Source organism: Penicillium diatomitis, assembly GCF_028827545.1.
Source record: "Penicillium diatomitis strain IBT 30728 chromosome Unknown utg000003l_segment0_segment0, whole genome shotgun sequence".
Lineage (NCBI taxonomy): Eukaryota > Fungi > Ascomycota > Eurotiomycetes > Eurotiales > Aspergillaceae > Penicillium > Penicillium diatomitis.
In genome coordinates, this window is record NW_026623175.1 from 286,125 (window position 1) to 308,782 (window position 22,658).

General features: G+C 50.7%; 5 protein-coding genes across 5 annotated transcripts; 3 read left to right on the plus strand and 2 right to left on the minus strand.

Annotated features, from left to right (window-relative positions):
* Nucleotides 1-669: 669 nt before the first annotated feature.
* N7539_002364 (bZIP transcription factor) lies at nt 670-2,542 on the minus strand (the record flags this gene model as incomplete). Its single annotated transcript, XM_056931967.1, has 2 exons — nt 670-1,490; nt 1,588-2,542. 2 exons carry the CDS (start codon nt 2,540-2,542, stop codon nt 670-672), a joined length of 1,776 nt encoding a protein of 591 aa, XP_056791926.1.
* Nucleotides 2,543-8,462: 5,920 nt separating this feature from the next.
* Nucleotides 8,463-12,548, plus strand: N7539_002365 (ATP-binding cassette long-chain fatty acid transporter PXA2; the record flags this gene model as incomplete). Its single annotated transcript, XM_056931968.1, has 8 exons — nt 8,463-8,583; nt 8,644-8,838; nt 8,913-9,628; nt 10,054-10,581; nt 10,731-10,874; nt 10,960-11,353; nt 11,439-12,336; nt 12,470-12,548. The coding sequence occupies 8 exons, from the start codon at nt 8,463-8,465 to the stop codon at nt 12,546-12,548; spliced, it is 3,075 nt and encodes a 1,024-aa protein (XP_056791927.1).
* A 1,981-nt stretch (nt 12,549-14,529) lies between these two features.
* Nucleotides 14,530-14,986, plus strand: N7539_002366 (uncharacterized protein; the record flags this gene model as incomplete). The annotated part of the gene is made up of 2 exons (XM_056931969.1): nt 14,530-14,601; nt 14,852-14,986. 2 exons carry the CDS (start codon nt 14,530-14,532, stop codon nt 14,984-14,986), a joined length of 207 nt encoding a protein of 68 aa, XP_056791928.1.
* Nucleotides 14,987-15,826: 840 nt separating this feature from the next.
* N7539_002367 (uncharacterized protein) lies at nt 15,827-17,428 on the plus strand (the record flags this gene model as incomplete). Its single annotated transcript, XM_056931970.1, has 4 exons — nt 15,827-15,881; nt 16,286-16,611; nt 16,764-17,186; nt 17,300-17,428. 4 exons carry the CDS (start codon nt 15,827-15,829, stop codon nt 17,426-17,428), a joined length of 933 nt encoding a protein of 310 aa, XP_056791929.1.
* Nucleotides 17,429-18,329: 901 nt separating this feature from the next.
* Nucleotides 18,330-21,558, minus strand: glpV (glycogen phosphorylase; the record flags this gene model as incomplete). Its single annotated transcript, XM_056931971.1, has 7 exons — nt 18,330-18,743; nt 18,819-20,584; nt 20,658-20,735; nt 20,815-20,918; nt 20,999-21,177; nt 21,259-21,271; nt 21,371-21,558. 7 exons carry the CDS (start codon nt 21,556-21,558, stop codon nt 18,330-18,332), a joined length of 2,742 nt encoding a protein of 913 aa, XP_056791930.1.
* Nucleotides 21,559-22,658: the final 1,100 nt, after the last annotated feature.

Here is a 22,658-nt window from a genome sequence, read left to right on the forward strand (position 1 = left end):
GTGGCTAAAAAAAAAAGGTGAGACAAATGAGATGGGTTCAACTTGAAATTACAGCTCAATCATGAGCTTCAAATTGGTGGTTGTTGTTGATGTGGAACATGACTACTACCGCGCCGAACTTTTTCAGGTGGATCCGACGGCAGCGATCTGCCCGGTCAGATTGCCTTGGCACCATCAGCAGCGTGTCATGTCCTTGTCCTTTTCAACTCTGCGAGAATGAATTTTTGTATATGGATATTTTGACCAGGAAAACTAGACCTAGGGCAATTTCTTGATGCACTGCCATTCACCTGCTAGACAACGCTCTTGAAGCTCGCCTAGGGGTTTACCCGGCTCCTCTTCTACAAGCTTAGCAATCATGATACTTAGATCGAAATTTGTGTCTGATTTCATGATTCAAAGAAGCAAGCGGCACAGTCTACAATTCGTGCAAAGGAGGGGAATTGACACAAGAGAAAAAAGAGACGACAGCGTGCCTCTATGTATTGATTGTGACTATTCTATACGGCTCAAGAATAGAAGAATAAGAATGTGACAGGAGCCGCATGACACAATTTGAGTGGGACACAAGAGAATGATCGAAGTTGGGGAATGATGTAATGACCGCGAAAGAGCAGACTTTGTACAAAATGAGACCAGGCAGAAAGATAGGAAACGCTAAATGGGAAATCACTGGAGGTGAGATGTCATGGATGAGACTCGCTCGAAGGCAGCATGCATGCTTTGGCAAAGCGTTCTTAACCGGTTTTTGTCGACGGCGGTGATTTGGCTTGAGGTCTCCATCACCAGCTCGACGGTCCTGTCGGGCTTCTCAGCGGGAGTCTCAATGCCATTCACGAAGTTGATAGGACTCATCGAGTCGGAAGAGTCGGCGAAAAGACCCGATTGAGAAGCCTCATTGAACACACTAGCATCCGACTTTTCTGTCAAGGAGTCAAGGTCCGGAATGTCAGGCAAATCAGGCATGGTGATCTCGTTCTTTTCACTGGAACCAAGCGATAGGGGTTTGCCGCAAAGAGTCTCGATATCGAATTCAGGACCCGCAGGCACGTCAAGAACAGCAAAGACATGCGCATTGCCGTAACTCATGTCGATGCCGGAATTCCAGCCGTTACTGGCCATCATGGACGGATCCACACGTTGGTTGGGGACCATCGTCATGTTGACCTGGGGGGTTTGTTGCAATGGGAACTGCTGGGGAGCGGCAGTGCTGGCCTCCATGGGAATCGTGGCAGGCACAGGAGGCTGCGAACCGATTTGCTGCTGAGGGGGCTGATGTTGCGATTGGGGCGCTTGGGATGGCTGGGAAGAACTGCCTAGCGCATCGGGCATCTCATTCAGGAAGCTAGCAAATTGTGGGGAACCAAGAAGCATGCGAGCTAGATCGTTGAGACGGGCATTCTCCTCATAGAGTGCCTTGTTCTGAAGACGCAGCTCTTGAGCTTCATTGGTGCGGGCCGTGATCTCGTTTTCCAATTGACCAATATATTCTATACAAGAGTCGATCGTTAAAGGTTGTTGCTTCTCAATGAAATGATGATTCATAGGTTAAAGGAGCAGCCAGAGAAGAGAACGATGAAGACATACCTTTGCGGCGCGAACGGAAGGCACGAGCAGAGACCTTGTTGCGCAACTGGCGACGCTCCTTGCTGCTCAATTTCTTGCCCTCTTCACTTGCCAAAAGCCGCTCATCCTCGTCCATGTCGGCCTCGTCTTTCTTGGCTTTCGTCATGTGAGGTAAGATGGAGGAAGGGGTTGGGGAGCCGCCGCCGGATACGCCGGCATTCTCCCGCATCTGCTGCAGAAGCCGAGAAATACGCTCCTCGACCACGGTATCTGGCTGACGGAAGTTTTGGGTCGGGGTGGCTGTCGAAGACTCCCTCGTGGGGGGTTGTTGCATTTGCTGTTGGCGGAGCAGGTCACTCTGCTTCTGTTGTTGGGCTTTGGCCATCGCAGCCTGCTGCTGATGCATGCCCGGGTACATTCGACCGACCTGCGTAGACGGACCAGCCTGAGCCAGCTCATGGCCTCCGAGTGCGTTCGGGTCGACATATTGAGTCTTTCCAGCGCCCGCCTGGAAGAAGAAAGGCGCGGCGTTCATGCCGTCCGATTCAATCTCCATCTCGGACGAGTTCCGGGACGGAGTAGTGTTGAAGTTGAACATTGAACTCTCGCGCTTCATCATTGGATATCCTTGGGCGCCGTTGAAGTTCATATGAGGGACGTGGTTATAAGACAATGACAAGGCACCGGGTGGAAGGCCTGTCTGTTGGTGGTGCTCTTCATATTGGTGACTGGGGGCGGGAAATACAAGGGGTGAGTGAGCACTGGAGGCGAAGCTGGCACTGCGGGCATCGCTGCTGGCATAATCGATGCCCGTGACGGCGGGTTGGCCTGCGACCGCAATCTTGGAACGAGCGGCGTCGGCAGACGTGTAGCCCAGTTGGTCCAAGTTGATGAAAGAATCCAAGTCTTGATCGTACGAGTTCATTGGCATCGGCGATGCCGTATTGAGCATGGGATGTTCGGCAAGAGTGGCCATGATGAATTTGCGACAGGATGGTGGCTGGATCCCTGTCAAGATCGAATGTCGAGAGGGATCTTTTTTTCTTCTGAAAGGATGAGGATGAGGATGATGAGGATGACCTTGGGTCTGAAAGCGAGAGGGACGGTGGATGGCGTGTCGTTTTCTCAAGTACCGTTCGGAGTTAAAGCGAGTGGAGAACGGGAGCGATCGAAAGAGGTTGGTTCTGGACGAGATGGATTTGCGGAACACGGTGGGAGATGGTTTCGGGGGAGAGAGATGGATGGTGATGGTTGAGATACGAGGAAGAGGAAGAGTGTATATGGATGGTCTGGGACTGGGAGTCTCGCCGGGAGGAGCACCCGCTTCCTCTTCCTCCCCTCTTTCTCCTCGCAGGCCCCCGTGAAACGAAGAACCAGTGGGTGGGGCTATGCTCGCAGCCAACCAGCAGGCGCAAAGAGGATTACGCGTCCTTTCTGGGCTGACTCAGCGGGACCCCTTGGCACCAAGGACCTTGAGGGATTGAATCGGAGCGGATCCGCAGCCGAACGGCTAATCACAACTCCGGTATCCTCAGTCTCGATGCCTGGTCGACTGCGAGGCTTTCGAGAAAATAGACACTTAAGGTCGACAGCAATAAGGTATGCTTGGAGATACATAATCTAGCAGCATGGAATGGGTTGGAATGACAGACCTCGTATGGGAATCTGAACACATCAACACACTCCTTGTTGGATCCTCCTTTCCCTCAACTATCCGCTTGTGATGTCGATCAATCGAAGTCGCTAGTGCTGGAAAGGTAATGTAATGAGAATTACACCAATCAGTCCCTGAGTTCGGCTCCATTTCAGGGTGGGCAGGGACCCACTCCATCGGGTCCAGGACTCTCCCGGCTCTGGCACGGACTCTGATTGGATATACGATCATATTTGTCGAGTTAGCGCATACTTTTATTATTAGCAGGTCCCGCCCTCAAATATTCGTCGCACAAATCCTAGCGACAGTTCACTGGTTCAGTGGTTAATGGTTAGTGTTGCCGTATGTACATGGAGAGCCGGGCTTGACTCTCTCCAATAATTGTCAGTCTATCAGATATGTAGTCATCGTAATGACTCTAATAAAGTGATCTGATATCAATATTGTATCTGGCCTGGTATTGATATTTGAGTCGTGACTCGTGAGTCTCGTGATAGTCGTGGGCAGGTCAGTCCCGACGTAGAAATTGCCGGTATCCTCAGGAAGCAAATTAACAGCCCACAATGACGGCAGTGGCCCAATCTATGCACTGGATTTAATCTTAATCATCTGAGGTACCTGCGGTCCTGTATCGGAAATGATGTCGTTAACAACTTAACTAGGTCGAATGCTTCATCGGTGTACGTACTACGTAATAGATGTCAATGATTAGGTAGCAACTTCAGCAAACTTTGCTCGACATGTGAAATCGTAAATTTTGTGTTCTTCTCATGACCCCCTCCAAGAGCTAATTTGAGGCTATTCCTGGATTTTCAAATTTGCTACCGTACTAACTAATATGTACCTACCAGTAATTTATCACGTCTATGTACAAATTGTACATATCACGTGGCAAGCACCCACGTGGCGCAGAGGCTGCCAAATGTTGTTGCAGCCCTCGGCCTACGCCCATAGTTATTACCGTTGCCCGGAACACAGCAGCCAAGTAGGGTCATATACCTATTGTACGTAGTTAAGTAGTGGAGTGCTCTATACCCTCGTCAATCCCTTTGCGACCATTGTCGATCACTTTAATCAAGTCGAGAACCAACCCGGGAAGTCATCAGGCTGTAGTAAGCGCCACTTCGAGTTCGTCACAATCTTGGCGCCGGTCATCTTGTGACGATCCTCTGAAAGCGACCACCTACACTCTGTGCCTACAGAGTCGCCAGTCCTGAGTCTACACTCATTATATAGTACGTCGTACCTTATATACTACATCAATATGTGCTTATGTATAAAGGTCTAGTTTGGCCCGGTGTGTATGACTGCATGTAGCCTAAGACTTATCCTGTGTTTCATAACTGTGTATCAAACGAATATGTCAGTTTCTTCATCCCGGCTTCAAGTTACGGATGAAGTTTTACCGGGGTATATCGACCAGAGCACGAAAAAGATACACTGACGAACGACAAGAAGAAACACCACGGCGGGTCATATCAAAACGAGCGGTCGTGTTGACACCATCATCGGGCTCTGTGGTTGCTCTCCGCGGTACCCAAAAGTCTAGAACTTTGCATGTCTGAATTGGGTCTTGCGCATGCATGTGACTGTATTCCATGGCTGTCAGATGACTCGATCGCCCTTCGGGAGAGATTTTTGACCGCGGACCGTTGCGAAACAGGGGATCAGAGGCCTCTTCTGTCATCATCCACCTTGTATGTCACGGACATGCAGGCAGGCCCTGTGGGACTTTGATCTTCAATTTTACAGTGTTGAACAAGATTCATCTTAGGGTGACTTGGATCGTTTGCCGCGGGACCTCCTTCGGGGCTTCCAGACTGGCATTGTGATGCCCTCTATTGGTCTTCTGCTGGAATTGTGCACGTCTTTCAAGAATGGCAGGTTCGTTGGCCTGACCTTTTCCCAAGATTGGAGATATATGGTACTTCTCTAGGGATGTTTATCCTGCTGATACCTGACCATGGCGAAGATATTTGGTTCATCTGTAATGTTCCATGTCCCCGGAAACGTTGCCTAGGCTCCAATAGCCCCTCCAATCTGTGTCTCAAAATTGCAGTTCACTCGAGTGCAGTACAGTAGACGGCAGCCGACCCGAATCTGCAGCTGGCCTGGTCTGCACGATGGTGGACCGGATGAAGTCAATCCCGCATGTGCCTGGACTCAATCGTGGCGGACCGCAAACCCAAACTTGGTTTCTTCGTGGGACGGGCCACAACTTTGCTACCATGGTGGACTTCAGCACCAACGTACCAGAGCACCGCCCTATTCCACATTAAAGAACGATCCACTCGTTCTCTTTCTTTCCTTTCTCCCCCCCCCCCCCCTCCAACGGATTCTGTCCGATATCGAGCCCCTTTCGAACCCAGTGGAAGAGAATCTAGCAATCAAGCTAGGTAGGGCTGAGACACGCCGGCGAGCTTGGTCACCCGCCTCTTGGTCCAATCTGAACATGATCGCGTACACAAGCGGAGGCTGTGCCCGAAGTCTTCCACTGCCTGCGCCTCAAAACTTCGTATGTCTTGATTCATATTCGGGAGTGATGATTACCTGCATCCTCCGTCATTGCCTTGGATGCGATGTTTCAGATCTGACGCCCAGCGCTAAATGCCTTTTGTTGCTGTGGATGTGAAAGTCTATCTCTACATACCAAGGTAAATTATTCAGACCCGTCAGGATGAGACCAAAGATATTCAAGCTTTCCTGATTTCTCAACAAGCTTCAATTTGACACATTTTCAAGGCCCTCGGTCATGAGCCGAGACCGATTACCACGCTTGCGACTGTCTCCATACTGCAAAGTGACGGTGCCCCTTTGTCTGGAACCGGCGGATCTTTGCCATGGGACATGTAGACCCAGACGCTCGACGAGCAGTCCCACACGAGGTCAACACTCCTGAAACTCGACTGGTCTTTCGAATGTCGCGTCAAGACGAATGGTGTAGGCTGAGCGTGGTAGCAGAGCGTGCGGACCTAGTAGGTGGATAGACGACTAATTTTGAATCTCCGATGTGATCTAGCCCCTTTATCTCATGGTGGGAATTGGAAAGTAAAAAGTGCCGTGTCTCTTCCAGGCTGGAAATTACGAGCCAGACCTCACAGAGGGCGCGATCCTTAACATCGACCGAGTCACCAGGTGCACAACCAACAACATTTGTTGACAATCTTTGATTCTCTCGCAGTCACATTGTAGCCAATAGTCACGGTATGCAGATGCGCCATCAATCATTGAATGAGTGCCACGCAATATCACCACATCGACCTCGCTCGATACAACGACTATTTCCAACAGTCATGAACATCCAGCAAAACTGCTTGATGTCGCAGAGGAACAACGCTCATCTCAAGAAGAAGTACTCGCCTTTGTCGGTATTTACCTTCACCTGTGACATGATTAACGTTCCGATTGCCTCGTCGAAATATAAAGAAGCCCATCTCTCGACTTGACCAACTTCCGAGGAGTCGATAGACTGAAGATGCGTCCATCGAGATCGCTGAACACCAAGGCCTCGAGTACGAACAAGGAAAACGATCAAGAAGATCCGGTTTAAATCTGCCCTAATACAATCTTATTACCGAGTTATTCTTCCCGAAAACCAAAGCGCGCACGCTATGATTGAGCTTTTGCTGGCCATGCAGTTAGCATAGCATCGACCGCCGGAGACATGTGGGGGTCAAAGATCTGAGATGCTGCATAGACGCCTTTCGGAGCTTCATACTAACAATTGAGCAGATTGGGGGCCGTTTCTCGTTTAGAGCTGAGTCAAAGAGTCTTGGCTTACTCAGCTTCCAAAACACGTGTTCTCTTGTCGTTCAAGAATGAGGGCCAAGAAGTATTACGTAGTACCTAGTCTTTAAAGCTGCGCCCGTACCTCCTCCAGATTGCCCATCTGTCAAGACAGTCGCCTCGATGGTCCCATTGACAAGTCTCGGTCGCCTCTCGTGATCGAGTCTCACCGCAGCAATTCTCCACAATCACACCCCTCTCAGCTCAGCTTGGGCCTGGAGTTAAAAGGAGATCGGGCCAGCTGAACACAAGTCATTTCTCACTTATCAAACCATGCTGAGGCTCATATTGATCTGCGCTCCCCATACTTCCTTCGCCGTATGCTCTCGCGCCCAGTCCAGACTTGAACAAACCAACATGCTCGCTTGGCTACGGCGGTTCTTCGGCTCCAACCAAGCTGCCCAGGACAGAAAGAAGCGGCAACGACGCAATCGGCAGCGAAGTAAACAGATCCGTGCCCGCGAAAGAGAACTTCGAAACGGTCCTCACGGTGAAAGGAACAAGTCATCGTGGTTTTGGGGGTCACCCGGTGTTTCTGAGCCTGTACACAAAAGAAGACTCTTTGATGGATGAAGATTGGAGTGCAAATACGATATTTGCCCCGTTGAGCCTCCGACCGTCTTTTATGTAGGGGGCGTATGAACTTTGACCATTTTTTTCATTTTTTCGTCGATGAATGAGCATGATCAAGCACAATTTGGATTCACCTCGAAGTGTGTACGATTTTCTCGGCTAACAGAGTCATCATACAATCCATTGAAATTGAGTCGGTGCCACCTACTACTCAGAGAAAGGCAAATTTTCCATATGACTTCTCCAGGTCTGATCTTTTCAGTGATAAACCCCTCTTTGATGGTCGAGTTGATAGTCGCGGTTGCCCTTTCTTGGTTAGCGACTGTGGACTACTGGACTGTACACTGTAAACTGTATATCTGCATACCATCTTCGAACTTGATACACCGGGAGCATCGAGAAAGATTTGCCTGAGAGATGGCCCCAGATAGCGGTTCTTCTTGATGTCTACGTGTCTTTGGTATTGCCGTCGCAGCTGCTCGACCTCTGAAGGGCGGACGCATATCTCTTTTGGATTGTTCTGATCAATGATACCATTGGTGAATGTACATCGAGTGAGTGAAATTTGAGATCACGACAGTACCTCCCCCTGGAATGTTCGTAAGGGCCATCACTGCCCAGGGTACCTTGTACCTTGCTCCCTCCTCGAGTCGTCCCCCCCCCCCCCCCACTATGGCAATTCTTCGGTTGCTTGGCTGTTGCCGAACGGTTTACCCGCACTGGAAAATCAACAGGCTTCGTCCCTCTTCTGCCGCCCAAGTTATCAAGATTGAAGACATTTGATTTTTATGCGAGAACCGACTGGAGCTGCTCACTGCGTGCGTCAAAATACTAGACGCTGTCTGGTTGCCAAATCACTAAAGTGTCGTTAAAGTCTCGAAGCATGGATGAATCGCAGGCATCTGGCATCATCTTTACAAGTCTCGGTACCGTAGTCCTCGATGAGATTCGAGTCCCAGACAAAAAGCCCTTGACGAACGTACTCGGGGGCTCTGGAACGTATGGTGAGTTTGCCGGCATAGCTAATGGTTGGAATTCGCAGAAAACGCTGATTGTACTTCCAGCAACGTTGGGCGCACGACTATTTCTTCCTCCTCCATCAAATTCCAGTCTGGGCTGGATGATCAATGTAGGGTCTGACTTTCCGAAGGCCGTGAAACATGAGCTCGAGCGATGGGACGCCACACTGGTCATTCGAGAAGATTTAGAAAGACCGTCGACAAGAGGCTTGTTGGAGTACAAAGACAGTACATTCGGACGTTAGTCTCCAAATCCATACTTTGTGTGTTTCTGGTCGCCCGGAGAGAGGTGCACAGGCTGAACCTCAATATAGCCAAGGATTTCCAATACACGACAGCCCTTTTGAGCATTCAAGAAGACAATTTGAAACAAACGCCACTCTTAGCTTCGCACGCATTCCACTACCTAGCCGCACCAGCAGACGTCAAAGTCCGAATACCGCAGCTGCTGGCTTTACGAGAAGAGGCGGGGATCACAGGGCGACCTTTGATCGTATGGGAACCCTCTCCACTTTTCTGCGGAGCAGAGCTCCTCGAGGAAGTTATGCAAGCAGCGTCTGTGGTAGACGTTCTCTCTCCAAATCACCTCGAGCTTGCGAGACTATTCTCCGTTACCCTGTCGGAAGGGTTCAACAGAGCCACAATCGAGGGCCTGGCAGCGAGATGTTTGGAACGTGGAATCGGTCCGCAAGGTGAGGGAACCATCGTGATTCGTGCTGGTGAGCACGGTTGCTTTGTGAGCAGCAGAAAGATTCGATCGGTATGGCTTGATCCGTACTATTCAGAGACGCTGGGGAAGGAGTCTGATGCGAAGACGGTTGACCCCACTGGCGCAGGCAACACCTTTTTGGGGTCGTATGCTGTTGGGTATCTGCAAACCCAGGATGCTGTGACGGCTGCCTGTTATGGCTCTGTTGGCGCATCTTTTGCGATGGAGCAAGTCGGGACACCTTGCCTTGAGGCTCAAGGTGACCATGAGTTATGGAATGGGGTCGATGTCAGGTGCAGGTTGCAGGAGTACATGGCTCGGGTAGGAGTAATGCGACCGTGAGAACGAATGGCGACCGATCGTGCGCAGCTGTTTACGAGTCTAAAGATTAGTATAGGATGTTCGTGTTTTCAGCCAGAAGTGCAGTATCATCCTCTTTATCGCTCCAAGTGGGATGTTCGAAGCTCCCGACTTTGGAAATTGGATGTACAGTAGTTTACAGACTGTGAGGGTATCAGATGGATGGAGAGTGGAGGCTAGTCTGGTTCCTCGGTTGGATTTCCCCAGGAACCTGGGGTATCACATGTCAAGTCTCCAACTCCATCCACTTCCCCATTCTCCATTTCGTCATCTTAGACTACTTCTCGTCCTTCCTCTACTCCGAATAGGTCCCTATACGACCGTGCTATTCACCATCACCATACGGGAGATCATGTACAGCCCTGGTTCTGGCTGATTGAGAATAGCAACGCTCGTCTGCCGTTGTCATGGCTGCACAGTCCAAATTGCTACCGCCCGAGCGCTCGGTCAAGCAGATTCTCTCCAGCCTCACTTCTCTGTACTTACGACACCGAACTGGAATCTCTCGCGCGGTCTACCTCGCTCTCTTTGCAGCACTCGCCAAGCGAGTGCACAATGCCATCTCGGAACAGAAGGCTGCGACCCAACATGTTGAGCTCCGCCGCCGGCCCGGCACCAGCTCGCTCGGGGATGCCGAGCAGCCCCGAAAGAAGCGAGTCGAGATCAATCGCGAGTTCTTCAAGAACTTGCTTCGACTCTTGAAGATTGTGATACCAGGATGGCGAAGCAAAGAGCTACGGCTGCTTATCAGTCACAGCGTCTTTCTCGTGCTGCGCACTCTGCTGAGTCTGTACGTTGCGGAGCTGGACGGGCGGCTGGTTAGCAGCCTTGTGCGGGGAAAAGGGAAGGACTTTTTACTCGGTTTGGTGTGGTGGATGATTGTTGCCGTGCCTGCTACGTTTACGAATTCCATGGTGAGTCGTGTGCCAATGCCATTTATCATGCCATTTATCACAGTGTTGCCCACTTTTTTCAATTGCCTATGGGCGACTGTGGCAAGGCTCCTAGCCAGTGACTGACAGACACTCTCTTCCTCCTTTTCGTCTAGCTGTCCTATCACCAGTGCAAGCTGTCTCTCAGCTATAGAAAGCGCTTGACCGACTATATCCACGACAAGTATCTGTCGAACATGACCTTCTATGCGATTTCCGCGCTCGACGATCGGATCAAAAAATCCGGACCAACTGGTCACGGTGGACGTTTCACGGTTTTCCGACAGTCTGGCAGAATTATACTCAAACCTCGCGAAACCGATTCTTGACATGTGCATCTACAACTATACTTTATCCAAGAATGTCGGAGGCGAAGGGTTGTTTATCATGAGCCTGCTGGTGCAGCTCTCGGCCAACGTGATGCGCATGTTGACCCCACCATTTGGCAAATATGTGGCGGACGAAGCTCGACTCGAGGGTGAATTCCGCTTCTTACATTCCCGTCTGATCGACTATAGCGAGGAGATTGCGCTTTATCATGGCCACGAGGCGGAAAAGGACACTCTTGATAAGGGCTACTTTACCTTGATTAAGCACGTTAATCGGATTCTACGACGGCGGCTATATCATGGATTCATGGAAGATTTTGTGATCAAGTATTTCTGGGGTGCGCTCGGTCTGGGTCTTTGCAGTATACCCGTCTTCTTCAAGATTCCCGGGCAGGTGACGCAGACGACAGGCGATCGTACTGAAAGTGAGTTGATTCTTCAGCTGGAATTTTCCCGTGGGAGAGATCAGCGATCAGGGAGATCATCATTGTGTGCTAACAGTTCGAGTAGGCTTTGTCACAAATCGTCGGATGCTCTTATCTTCATCTGATGCATTTGGTCGGCTCATGTTCTCTTACAAGGAAATATCCGAGCTTGCCGGATATACATCTCGTGTCTCGTCTCTACTGGAGGTCATGGATGACCTGGTCGCGGGCCATTTCGAAAAGAAATTGGTCTCTTCTGCCTCAACCGAAGAGAATGCGGCAGTGCTGTCTGGTCGCGGTGTGGTTCAGGAGGGCCCTTCGATTGAATTCACAGACGTGCCGATTGTTTCGCCCAACGGTGATGTCTTGGTTCGGAAACTGTCTTTCACCGTCCATCCGGGGGATCACCTGTTGATCGTTGGGCCCAATGGATGTGGCAAATCGTCTCTCTTCCGAATCCTGGGTGGACTGTGGCCGGTGTATGGTGGCACGGTGAAGAAACCTCGCTTCGAGGACATTTTCTACATTCCACAGCGACCGTACCTGTCACGCGGGTCATTGCGCCAGCAAGTGATCTATCCCGACGGGGTCCGTGAGATGCGGGCCAAGGGCATCACGGACGCTGATCTGTATGAGACCTTGTCGATCGTCGAGATTGCCTCGGTCGTGGACCGCCCCGGCGGCTGGGATGCCGAAGAGGAATGGCGCGATGTGCTGTCAGGCGGGCTGCAGCAACGCATTGCGATGGCGCGCCTGTTCTATCATCGGCCAAAGTTTGCGATTCTGGACGAATGTACCTCGTCCGTGACGCTCGAGATTGAGAAGGTCATGTACGAGACGGCCAAGAAACTGGGCACGACGCTGATGACGGTCTCGCACCGTCGCAGTTTGTGGAAGTATCATCAGAAGATCCTGCAATTCGACGGTCAAGGCGGCTATGTCTTCACGGGATTGGATTGGGAGCGACGCATGAAGCTGGAAGAGTAAGCGTCCTGTTCCCTTTTTGACGACGAATTTTTTTATATGTCTTTGGTGTCCTTTTCAGAAGCCATTCCGTTCCCTCCCCCATTTGAGATCCTGTGATTTTTTTTATGCTAACGGCTTTTCCTTTTCTAGTGAGAAGGACGAACTGGACTTGCAATTGCGGGCGGTACCGGAATTGGAACGACGAGTGGCTGAATTGAGTGCCCGCTAGACAGTCAGGGTTCAACGACGTGATTGTTATTCAGGACTACAGGGGGAGACTTTCGAGTAAGATAGGAGGTAGCCTGAAGTACGAGGTTGGTGATGGACTCTGTGAGTTCGTATGGGCCGTGCTCGAGTGCTAATCTGTGTCTCGCCCTCCTTCACCGTTTGACCTAGTCATGGAGACAATGAACATATACAGTCGACACAGGACTACTACAGAAGTCCGATTCTCTTTCTGGATCAAGCACCTAATCACCATCCCTACGTATTTTCCTCCCTGTCCTCGTCTCGCTCGATGGCAAACTCGTTAGGTTCTTGCCTCTCCTTTGCCTTTTTCTTCGTCGATTGCACGTCTTCTTCGGATCAAGTGTATGCTAGTACTACGTAGTACGTACAATATGATCAATCACTTACCAGTGACTACCTACGTTACCTACTAGTAGACTACTGAGTAATCGTTCACCAATTAGTTACTAACTCAGTACTCAACTACACTTTGCCTCCTATCGGCCCAAATTCTTCTTGTTGTCAGCGTGGACCAGCCCCACCAGATGAAACAAGGTTTTCTGACAGACACGATCCAGAATCCAGACACGCCCCTCTCTTTCTCCTCCGTCGGCCACGCCAAATGACGAACATGACTCCACCCACGGCCATCTCGTGCGTCTGGGGAGCCAATCCCACGGGGAAAAAAATGCAAGGCGGATATCCCAGTGTTCTTTTTTTTCATTATGACTTTTCCACTTCTCGTAATTAGTACATAATTAGTACAAACTACAAACTACAAACTACCACTACTCCTCCCCCCAAAAAAAACCACAAGGGGCTGCTCTTCTCACCGTCTCGGCTAGCCGGGGCCTTCATCCCTGACTAAGACCGTCCAGGTCGGCCGGGCGTCCAATCATCACCCCTGATTCAGGCACTGGGCTGGGCCCTTCTTGTTTTCGCCTTCTCCCGACGTTGCCGTCCTTTTCGATCCGAAGCTCTCGAGTCTCGGCCACTGATCCTGAATTCCTGATGGACCTGAATGCTGAGCCTAGTTGGTCCCCAGGGCTGCTTTCGGATCCTCTGTGACCGTCTCACTACTCAGTCCTCATTACTCGGGGCAGGTCAGGTATGTCCTCTCCGTCTCATGTCTCATGGTGTCTGTGTCTTTGGTCGTCTTGGCAGGCAAGTGGAAAAGACGGAGATCCAAATCCAACCCGCCCCAGACGGACGGATGGTCGGAACGTCGGAGGGGAGAGAACAAAAAGCGGCTTGAGAGGCTTGAGGAGGCTTGCGCGCTCGCAGGTTTTTTTGAGAAGCTGGGGGGGGGGAGTCTTACTCGATTACTAAGTTGGTAGTTGACTAGTCTATTGCTGCTTGTCCTGCTATATAGTGAAAGAAGGGAGCTGTAGTTCAAGTGCTACGTAGGACGTAGTACGTGAAGCCATGTACTCAGTACTGTACTACTAGGGTAGGTTGCCGGACGGCGAGTCATGCTAGTCAGAGAGGACTGGAGTGAATAAACCTGCACTATGACTACTTTTTGTACTCTTTTTTTTCCCTGTACTCTGCAGCATCATACCCTCTCTGCAGTCTGGAAATTCTTACCATGAGCCCGAAACTAGACCAAGTCCTGTTTCCAATGTATATCCTCCCCCTATGCTAGAAACTGTGACTGTGGGCTGAGAACGCCAATGTTGATCCACGGACAGTACATTTGCCGTGTAGACTTGACCTCGTTAGAGACCAATTGATTCTGTTCAAATCATCGTGACCATCATCATCGTCGTCGTCACTGGAATTAGCCGAAGACTGGGTGATGCAGCATGGGAATGCCTCTCAATAGGGTTAGGTAGTTATCAACACACGGTCGGTCTGTGCGGAGAGCACCGACCCACCATCCATCATGCATAGTCGACGTGCAGGATACTAGGAGAATGTGCTACTCCAGTTGTATGGTCTTTGACTAGGGAGTATGGACACGTTATGGAGACACTTTCGAGATGATGGACCGACAAGGTAGTCAGCAGTGCAGCACTGGGCACTGGGCGGTGTCTAATAGTCTATGGGAATATGTAAGTACTTCCAGAGTCCTTCTACATCTGCAACCCCGTTATGACATTCAGCCTCCGTTTTCATCGGGTCGAATCCTTCTCGGAACCAAATCTCGACTTGCACGGGCCGGGAGTATCGCCTGGTAGGACATGTCACGGCAAGTTGCACCAACTCATCGCATCCGCAATCCAGGGCTCTCAACTTGACTCGACCAGGCACAACACGCCCATAGACTGTGAGGAGGAGGAGTAGTAGTAGTAGTAGTAGTAGTACTACTACTACTACTACTACTACTACTACTACTACTACTACTACTACTACTACTACTACTACTACTACTACTACTACTACTACTACTACTACTACTACTACTACTACCACTACTACCACTACCACTACCACTAGATTGGTAGATACTAACAAGTTCCATGATGACAGCAAAGATCAGCCGCGGGATTTGCTCAGTTTCGCCTAGTCTGCTCCGCCTACTTCTCCTCATCTCTGGTGCCGGCGTCCTCGTCGCGAACCCGAACCGGTCTGCATCTGGTTTCGAAGGGATTGGCAAGATTGGATGGTCTGGTCCGTTTTTCCCACTTGTTTGGGCAGATCGGGATCGGCGACTACGTCATTGCGCGGGCTTAACCTGTTCTGGAAGTGTATCTTGTTCGGGACCAAAGCCACGGGTTTGTCCTTTTTTTTTTTTCTTTTTCTTTGCTCAGTCATGTCATACTCTCTGGAGAGGCAAGACACTGTTGACTCTGTTGAGTGTACCGACTCAGATAGAGAGAGGGGTACAGAGGAGGGTACACTTGAGGGAAAAAAGAACCAAAAAGAAATCAGAAATGTTACTGTAGAAGCGGTGTTGCCATTGATGTGATCATATCTCATGTTCACAATTATTCAGCTTTTTTCTCATTCAATTAGATCACGCCAATCGAGGGGCTCCCCCACTGGACTGAACTGTTTCTTGGTCTTTTCCCCTCCATCGGATTCCCACCGTTTATTCGAGGTACCCGACTTCAAACAGTACGGAGGATTAATATTAATTGGGTGCTTAGTGTCGAATCGAAATCTAGACTGATTTCCTACTTCTCCTTTTCCTCTTCTCCATCTACTTTCTTCTTCTTCTTCTTCTTCTCTCCTCATCCTTCCATTCCTGCACATTTTGTTTCTCTTCCCTTGTCTTGACTTGTCTCTCTCAGCAGTCATTGTACAGCAGTGTCCTTCATCCCAATCACATTCATCATGAGTCCCTCAATGCCAACGAACTCCCAGAAGCGGAAGATTATCATCTTCTCCGGTAAGTGTACAATCACTCTTGCCCCCACCACCACCACACCTTTATCAAAGACACCGTCTTCCAGAGAATGATCCAAGAGTACTGTTTGCCCTTGATTGTACGCAATTGAGATTTGAGCACTTGGGCTGGGAGCAGCCTTTGATTGATACATGCAAAATCAGTGTCTACCTCTCTCTGGCTCTCTCTGGCTCTCTCTGGCTGTTCTGCCTTGATCTCCCTCCTCATGGGTGATGAATGGCTGTCTCCCCTCAAATCACAAGGAATCTCTCCCATGTGATATACTTCATTGCATAAATCACTGCCGAGATTCCCACTGTGGCGAGGAAACCAGAAAATATCATTTCTCTTTTGTTTCCTCCCCCACATCTCTTGATTTTCATGCTAACTTTCACCCATCGTTCCAGACTTCGATGGTACAATCTTCATGCAAGATACCGGCCACATCCTCTTCGACAGCTTCGGCTGCGGCGCCGAGGAGCGCAACAAGTTGGACGAGCAGATCAAGACTGGCGAGCGATCCTTCCGTGAAGTCTCCGAGGAGATGTGGGGATCCTTGAACGTCCCCTTCGAGGACGGTTTCGTCGTGATGGAAAAGTCGCTCGAGATCGACCCGGGATTCCGCGAGTTCCACCAGTACTGCATTGAGAATGGCTTCCCCTTCAATGTCATCAGCGCTGGCTTGAAACCTGTCTTGCGTCGGGTGTTGGATGCTTTCCTCGGCGAGAAGGAGGTACGTTCTCGCACTTCTTCAATTTTTTTTCCCCTCCTCCGGTCTCCTCCAATATCACTTTGATCCAATTAAGAACCTTTGCATCTTTTGGTTTCTTCATTTCATCCCCTTCTGTGTTCTGTCGGCCACTGGACTAACCCCCTTCTTTTTAGGCTGCCGCCATTGACATTGTCGCCAACGATGCCATCATCGACGGCTCCCAATGGAAACCCGTCTGGCGTCATGACAACGAGCTGGGCCACGACAAGGCCCTCTCCGTCAACGAGGCCCGTGCCCGTGCCCAGTCCGAATGTCTACCCGACGAGATGCCCCTGATCGTCTTCATCGGTGACGGTGTCTCCGATCTGGCCGCTGCCCGCGAGGCCGACGTGCTCTTTGCCCGTCGCGGTCTCCGTCTCGAGGAGTACTGCCAGGAACACAAGATTCCATACACCCCCTTCGACACCTTTGCCGATATCAAGCGTGAGATCGAGTCCATCAGCCGTGAAGATCAACGCAAGACCGGTGGTGTCGGTAAGCCCGTGCGGTACAACCCGCGCGCCAACTTGTGGCGTCGCATTTCCTCCAAGGAAGCGGTACGTAATAGTCCTCTACTCTCCGGCTTTTGCTCTTGAATACTGGTTTTTATTTTTTCCCTCCCTATTTTCCTTCGTGGAGGCAATCGCTAATATATCAATCTACCTCACAGGTCCCCACTCTCATGGCTACTGCTACTCCCTCCAAGGAAGAAAAGATGTTCCTTTGGCCCGAGACTTTCTCCGAGTTGAAGCCCCAAGCGACAATCCAGGAAACCGAGGAGCCCGTTACCGCCATCTAAAGAAGAAGAAACAAAAAACCAACGACATGTAAATCTCATGCAGCCATAATCATCGCCATACACACACCCCCAATACACCATACATCAAATACCACATGCCATACACCACGCACACACACACACACGAATATACAAAGAGATCATGTCGAATCCACGACCCGACGCACAACGAGAGAGAAGGCGATGAACAGAAGACGATGAAAACAAGGCGAAACGATCTCCAGCGTCCACAGTGATGAAACCCTCTCGATGTATGGTGAGGTATCACTAAACCTGGTCCGGATATCACGCATTTCGATTGTCTTTGCTCCTTTCGTCTCTCGTCATTGGAACGGACGTTCTTTCTTTCTTTTTTTTTTCCATTTCGTCTTATTATTTTACTGATGACAAGAATCATCTTACTTCTAATGCAGGCATGGAAATCTGGTGTGGCAATTTTGTTGTCTTTATGTAATTCGCCCATTTGATTTTCTCCTTTCTCCAATCATGCATCCGCGCTTACTGACCTGCCCATGATGATGAATTCTCTACTAGAGTGGCGTGTATGTATAGATTCCAAATACAAATAAGCTTCTGGACTGCGAACAATACGCTTGCGTCGACTTTATGAGGAGTTTGAGGATAAAACTTGCAAATCATGTTAGACAATAAGAAACAGTGTACTCGAAAACCCATCACGCAACGAACTTGGGGATAAAAAGAAAGAACATGCGTGATCAAAAAGAATGCCGTACAAAGAGATTCGTAACGATCAGATTAACACGCAAAGGCGGCCCCTGACCCCCACCAGATCCACCATAGGCCTGGTCCGGCGTATAGACGGAAAAGATGATTCGTGGACGGACACCGGAAAGGGGGACGAGGCGGAGACCGGGGCATCATGATCATTTCAAGAGATCTATCAGGCGTCGTCCTTCACGTTGAGAGGCTCGACATTCCAGATGCTATCGGCGTACTCGTTCGTCACTCGGTCCATAGAGAAGAAGCCCATGCGTGCAACGCTAGTAATCGATTTGGCCAACCATTCCTCTCGGTTCTGGAATTCCTTATCGACCATCTCATGAGTCTCCACATAAGAGTTGAAATCATCCGACACAAGGTAGTAGTCTCCGTGCTCTTCAATCGAAGCGATCAACGACGCAAACGACGACGCATCGCCAAAGGTGCCTGACTTGATCGAGTCAAAGACACGCTTTAGCTGTGGGTCGAGTGTGAAGCCTCCATAAAAGTGTCGATGACGCAACTCCTCGACATCCTCCGCGAGGTTGCCGAACAGGAAAATGTTCTGCTCGCCAATCTCACGAGTGATTTCAATCTATTAGAGAGAGAGAGAGAGAGTTAGCAACAAACTTTGGCTTGGGGGGTGGAGCACTCAAATCAGGAGACTCACATTTGCTCCGTCGCAAGTACCGATAATCAGACCACCATTCAGAACAAACTTCATGTTGCTCGTACCACTAGCCTCAGTACCGGCCGTGGAGATGTGCTCACTGATGTCAGAAGCCGGACAGATAATCTCTGCCTTGCTGACATTGTAGTCCTCGATGAAGATGACCTTCAACAAATCACCAATCTCTTCGTCTTTGTTCACCACGGCGGCCACACTGTTGATCAAATAGATAATCGACTTGGCCATCCAGTATCCCGGAGCGGCTTTACCACCAAAGATCGACACTCGGGGCACCACCTTCTTCCGCTCTTCGGCAGACATGGCCTTGAGCTTCAAATAGCGATGGATCACACCAAAAATGTTCAGCTGCTGGCGCTTATACTCGTGGATTCGTTTCACCTGCACGTCGAACAGGGATTGGGGATTGACGGAGTATCCGGTCACATCCTTGATGAGTCGCGCCAGTCGCAGCTTATTATTTGCCTTGATATCGGACCACTTCTTCCGGAACTCCTGGTCGTCCACAAACGCCTCGAGCTTGTCCAACAGGGTGAGATCGGTCAAGAAGTCATAGCCACCGAGCTTCTCCGCAATGAGTGCTGACAGCGCCGGGTTGGCCTGGTGCAGCCAACGGCGTGGAGTGATGCCGTTGGTGACGTTCGTAAACCGATCTGGCCCATAGATCTCAACAAAGTCCTTGAAGATGGTGGTCTTGATGAGATCGGAATGCAGCTCGGCCACACCGTTGACCTTGTGTGAGCCAATGATGGCAATGTGAGCCATGCGGACCATCTTCGGGTGCGACTCTTCAATGATGGAGACTCGCGAGAGCATATCGCGATCTTTGGGGAAGCGCTTCTCGACGGATTGGAGGAAGAAGAGGTTGATGTCATAGATGATCTGCAGATGGCGAGGTAACAGATTCTGCATCAAGGGAACAGACCATTTTTCCAGAGCCTCGGGAAGAACCGTGTGGTTGGTATATCCAAATGTACCGGTGACGATGCGCCAGGCCTCGTCCCATTCCAAGCCCTCGACATCAATCAAGATACGCTGTAGCTCAACGATGGCCAGAGTGGGATGGGTATCGTTGAGTTGAATGGCGATCTGGTCGGGGAATTCACTCCAAGCCCGGTTGGTCTTCTTGAAACGACGCACAATATCATACAGAGACGCGGCGCACCAGAAGTACTGTTGCTTGAGACGCAATTCCTTACCACGTTCCAAGTTGTCGTTCGGATACAGCACCGCGGAGATGGTCTCGGCGGTCTGCTGATCGGCCACTGCGCTCTCATAGTCACCAGCGTTGAATTTCTGGAAATCGAATTCACCACTACTGGCCTTGCTGGACCACAGTCGGAGGTTGTTCGTCGTCTTAGTCCGGTAGCCGGGGATGGGAACATCGTAGGCAACGGCCTGGACGGTCTCGCCGGCTTCCCAGGAGTGGCACGTCTTGCCATGCTCGTCCTGGTACTTATTCACATGGCCGTAGAATTGGATATCCACCGTGATATCGTGTCGAGGGAATTCCCACGGGTTGTTGTCTAGCCAATAATCGGGGATCTCCATTTGGTACCCGTTGACAATCTCCTGCTTGAAGATTCCGTACCGATACCGCAGTCCGTATCCCCAAGCCGGATAATTGAGCGTAGCCATACTGTCCAAGAAACAGGCGGCCAGACGACCCAGGCCGCCGTTGCCCAACGCGGCATCGTGTTCCTGACTGATTGCGTCTTCAACTCGGAAGCCCAGATCGGCGAGACCATCTTGATGCATGGCAAAGAGAAGTACGATTAGCAGGTACATGCATGCCCCGGATATCAGGGTCAGGTCACCTACCTCGAGCCACGTCTTTCATTCCAACATTAAGCATCGCGTTGTCCAATGCACGACCCATCAAGAATTCGAGCGAGAGATCTAAGGGGTCAAGGTTAGTACAACAGGTTTCCATGAGGTGACGGCGGTACAGCTGGGCCCATCGCCTCATAGCACCTACAGTAGACACGCTTCTGGTCGGTAAAAGTCTGGCGCTGCTGGGTCTTGTTCCACTCGATAATCAGTCGGTCCCGGAACGCGAGTGCGGTTCCCGAGTACGCCGCCCTATACGCCCCCCGGATGAATCATGGTGAGTGGAAGGTCTCCGTTGGGTGGAAGGGGGGTTTGGTTTGGCGGTGCCTCACAGTTCATCACAGTTGTACAAGGAGCGAGCAAGCGTGGTCTCCACGTGGCGGACAAATTCTCTCTGGAAACAAGATGTCAACTTGGTGATCTCGTCATACCCTCTTCGTTTCTCTCTTCGTGGGTGGGAGCTATGGTAATGTACCTCGAATTCTTCTTTAGTGGTAAACTCAGACGCCGACTATTCAATGATCAGTCACCCAACAAGTTCGCCTATGCAATCTTTTTTTTTCCCCATGGGCTCGTGAACTCGTTCACATACATGCTTGCGCCATCTGTTTCAGCCCAATAAATTTGTGTGGTCAGCACGTAGACTGCTCAAGAGACTTGAAGAGGCAGTCATTGAGACTGGAGGGAATCTCGTCCAGACTTACGCCTCACGCAATGGTTCTGGAATGCTGGCCTCGACACTCTTGATCTCCGCGGCACCAAAGCCAGTAAAAGTTCGCTTGTGCTTGGGACGACTGAATCCGGGGCCAATGGGACCTTGCAGATCGGCAATGGGAGCTCCCACGGAGGGCTTGCGCTCTCGTCGAGGCAATTCTTTCTCGGTCGATGTCATTGTAACGTTCGGAGGGGTGAGGACTGAAATTGACCGAGGCAACAAGCAAGTGGGAAAGGTAAGACCGGAACGATGGCGATGTGGATGAATTTCCCGGTCTCTATGTGGTAGGGGGAATGATGAAGGTCAATAGTCGAGAGATTGAATTGCTCCCGGCTGGACCGAGAGAACGTGCAAGGAGGTAATGGAGCAGTCGCGGAAGGGGGAAGAGCAAAGGGGAGGAAAAGAATTGACAGCCGGAAGGTGAGAATGAGGGGAAGAGGAAGAAGAAGAAGAAGGCGTGTGATGACGGTTTTGACTTGGAAATCGGTCAGGGCTGGTCTGGTACGAGAGGGGAAGCAGAGAGGGGAACAGCTGCACCGGCACCTGCACCAGGGCCAGACCCGCGTTCGACAGAGCCCTTTTTGCATAAACTTGATAAAAACGGGCTACCGTGCAACTGCAACTGCCAGTGTGTCGTACCGTACCTTCCTTGCTGATTCCACCGAGTACTGAGTACCGATCCGACTGAAGGACTTCCCTTGCTGACTCGGGTACCTCCCACGGACCGGAAGTTGCCAGAGCTGATGACCCGATTAGGATTAGGATGGTAGGGCCAAAAGAAGGTGGGACTGCACTGCAAGAAACGGTCCTGAACTTTCTTTTGGAGAGGGCATCACACCAGCACTCTCAAAAGGACAAAAGGAGAGCCGATGCGGACTAGTGGATATTTTGATCACGGGATGCTTCAATAGTGTCTCCTGCTCTGCAGAGGCACTGAAGTGAGACTATGTTTCGCATCCATCTCATGCGATCGTGGAACGCCACAGTCGAACTTCTTGCCTGAGGCCCTCTGGAGATTGACCCGAGAGATGCTCTACTTCTGCCTCCCGTCTCTGTCTCGGTTGCTTGACAAGAGCAGGACTATTTCCCGGGATGCAACGGGGTCTCGCTCGGGCTCTCTCCGCTACGAGACAACGGCTGGGGGGTTGCACAGGTGCTTCTTAGTTCTTGCTACTCCGATGAAGGGTGGGGAGAGGATTACTACATTAGCACATGTAGTACTCCCTGTCGTGGCCGCATTGGGGAAGGGTTCATGGAGTCGCCAACGTGGATATGTG